The 2621-nt window shown below is 34.3% G+C and overlaps 1 protein-coding gene across 1 annotated transcript in view; it reads left to right on the top strand.

Moving 5' to 3' along the window:
- Positions 1-2318: 2318 nt before the first annotated feature.
- Positions 2319-2621, top strand: part of LOTGIDRAFT_157831 (hypothetical protein) — a gene marked incomplete at both ends in the record, with an annotated part of 1285 nt that continues 982 nt past the window's right edge. The window contains one exon of the mRNA XM_009050426.1: positions 2319-2330. Coding sequence (XP_009048674.1) covers positions 2319-2330 — 12 coding nt within the window. The remainder of the gene's footprint in view (positions 2331-2621) is intronic.

Here is a 2621-nt window from a genome sequence, read left to right as displayed (position 1 = left end):
TTGTGGGGGGAAAAAAAAAAAATTTCAATTAAAACGGGAGGAAAAACCCTTTTTTGGTTTTTTTTTTAAAAAAAAAAAAATTTTTTGGGGTTTAATTTCCCCCCCCCCCCCCCCCCCCCCCCCCCAAAAAAAAAACCACGTAAAGAGTGGTTGACGGGAAGAAGGCCTAATATGGGAGGGGTATGGGATTTGAATAAGATATATCCTTTTTAATATTTAGTGTTTTTCACTGTTATATGGCAAACCCTCCCTCCCCCACTCCCTCATATAAACGTCTATGTGTCTGCGTTTGTCAATGTACCGATGACTTTGATAAATGTAATTATTTTTGACAGTCAACATGTTGTAGAGTTGAGATAACGTGATTGATGACTAGCTTGACGACTTTTGATGGATTACAATTTATTAACTGTCACAATGTTTAAACCATACCTGGACCTGATAAATACTTACTTTATACCTGGGTTTAGTTCGGTGTGAGAGAGGTTATCTTGTCATTTCCTTTTGTCCTTGCTAAAAACACTGTGAAATTTATTAGTGATATAATAGTATTGTGCGCTGTCTGTTGTACTATTATGCAGTAATTATGGGACTATTGTGAAGGGGATATACGTTGTAAATTATGGTCACGTGACAATATTGTCTGTCTTCATCACAACAGTCTGGAGCAGGAAAGTGAAAAGTAAAACTTGAAACACACGTTCATTTCATTTAATAAAAAGTTTTGAGTGCTTTATTTCGTGTGTATTTTTGACTGTTAGAACTTGATGAGTTGAGCCCACTTTTTGTCTCTGTTAATTGTGGATTAAAAAAGGATTATTTTTTGGAGATATTAATATTCTAATGTAAAAAAGTGAGGAAGAGGAAGCCATATCAAAGAACTTGATGTAAGGTCTTTGATAAAGGTAATGCTTACTATTCTGATATTTTCAATTGTTGAAAATTGTTGTTTAATATGCATCGGTCTAATAAACACTATGCAACATCTCCCTTGGTAAATACACATAATTTGTACATAAAGGAAGCAAGAAATTTTATAGTACATCATTGAGATTAAGTTGTTTTAACAAATATTATACAATGTACACTGACAATATTTTCGGTAACTTGTTCGGGGAAAAGTCTCTATTACAAGTGAAAAGGTTGTAAGTATGAGGGCCTACATTTCAGGATCATGCGGTGTCTCTGTCTCTGAAATGAATAATTTTGTTAACGAGATGTAAATGACGAGTTCTATCCAATCAGAAATGGGCTATGAACCAAATGATTTATCTTAGACCTGCGAAAAATCAATGGATAATTCATGAATTTTACGAGGCCTCGCCTTGGAAAGACGCCTCAGATTTTGCACCCCCCCCCCCCCCCCCTTTTGAGGAATTTTCTAGAACTGCTCCTGGCCCACATGTTTTTGTTGCCTGAGTGTGTTGCCTAGATGTAATTGGAAATGTTGTCAGTATGAACAGATCTTTAGCCTAGTATATCCCAATCGACACACTTTGAATTTATTTGGATAGTTAATGACACAACGTCACTGGTGTAATATGTTTATATGGCTAGATAAAATACATGAATATAATCTTGATCAGAATATTCATCAGTATCATTATCACTAGTCGTTATAGTAATATTCATTACAAATTACAGTTATAAATACTACAATCAGAGGACAAGTTTTCTGATGCTCGTCAGGTGACATGGAAAAAGCCTCCGTTTGTTCATGGAAAAGACATAGGAATCGAGGCCCGTCTTTATGAACCTGATGTTTAATGTTTAACTTTCAAACATGGATAATTCTTGATACACATGTAATTGAAGACTCAAACTTTGACGGCGAGCTGTGAACACTATAACTGATTAGTTTAAAATCAAACGGTTCATCATACCTGTATAACAGAAGAATTTTAATGACTGATTAGTCAAGAGGGAAGAGGTTTTTTCACTCCAAATTAATAGTTTCAATATTGAATCATAAAATAACATCTGTCGATATTCTTATTTACGTTTTATCATGGTCTTTTTGTTGAAAAATACTTTTCTGATAATTCTTTTGATAAACAATGTATATCAAATAGGCCTACTTAATATTAGAATGTATATCAGTCATATACCTCATTGTGAAATATACTGCTATTTATTTCTCCAGAAAAGCTTGGCATAGCAACCAACAATATAAAATATTGAACAAGTCTATATATTATTCATATGAACTCATAAAACACACACAACTATTCATTAGTTTGATGAATATAATAGATATATGGAAATGAATGAAAAGCGAATTATTGGTCATCTGTTGTTAGCAATATCAGCTTGAAAATATGACAAATTGGGTGGGGTGACCATTGATGGCCAACTAGTGAGCAGATTGTGACACAAAACCAATGATTTGTAGGGATGACTGTATTGATTGAACAGATTGAACTTGGTACCATGGCAGTTTTATGTGTAGAACAAGCTAACAGATTGTGCTTGGTGCAATGCTAGTTTTCCATGTCCAACAGGCTAACAGATTGGGTTTGGTGCATTGGTAGCTTTCTGAGTCTAACTATAACTAACATAATTATGGGGTTTGGTACATTGGTAGCTTTCTATGTCGAAAGGATTGTGCTTGGTACAATAAC

Source organism: Lottia gigantea, assembly GCF_000327385.1.
Source record: "Lottia gigantea unplaced genomic scaffold LOTGIsca_15, whole genome shotgun sequence".
In the NCBI taxonomy this organism is placed as follows: domain Eukaryota; kingdom Metazoa; phylum Mollusca; class Gastropoda; family Lottiidae; genus Lottia; species Lottia gigantea.
Note: the sequence above shows the minus strand (reverse complement) of the source record. Positions and strands in the feature narration are given on the sequence as shown.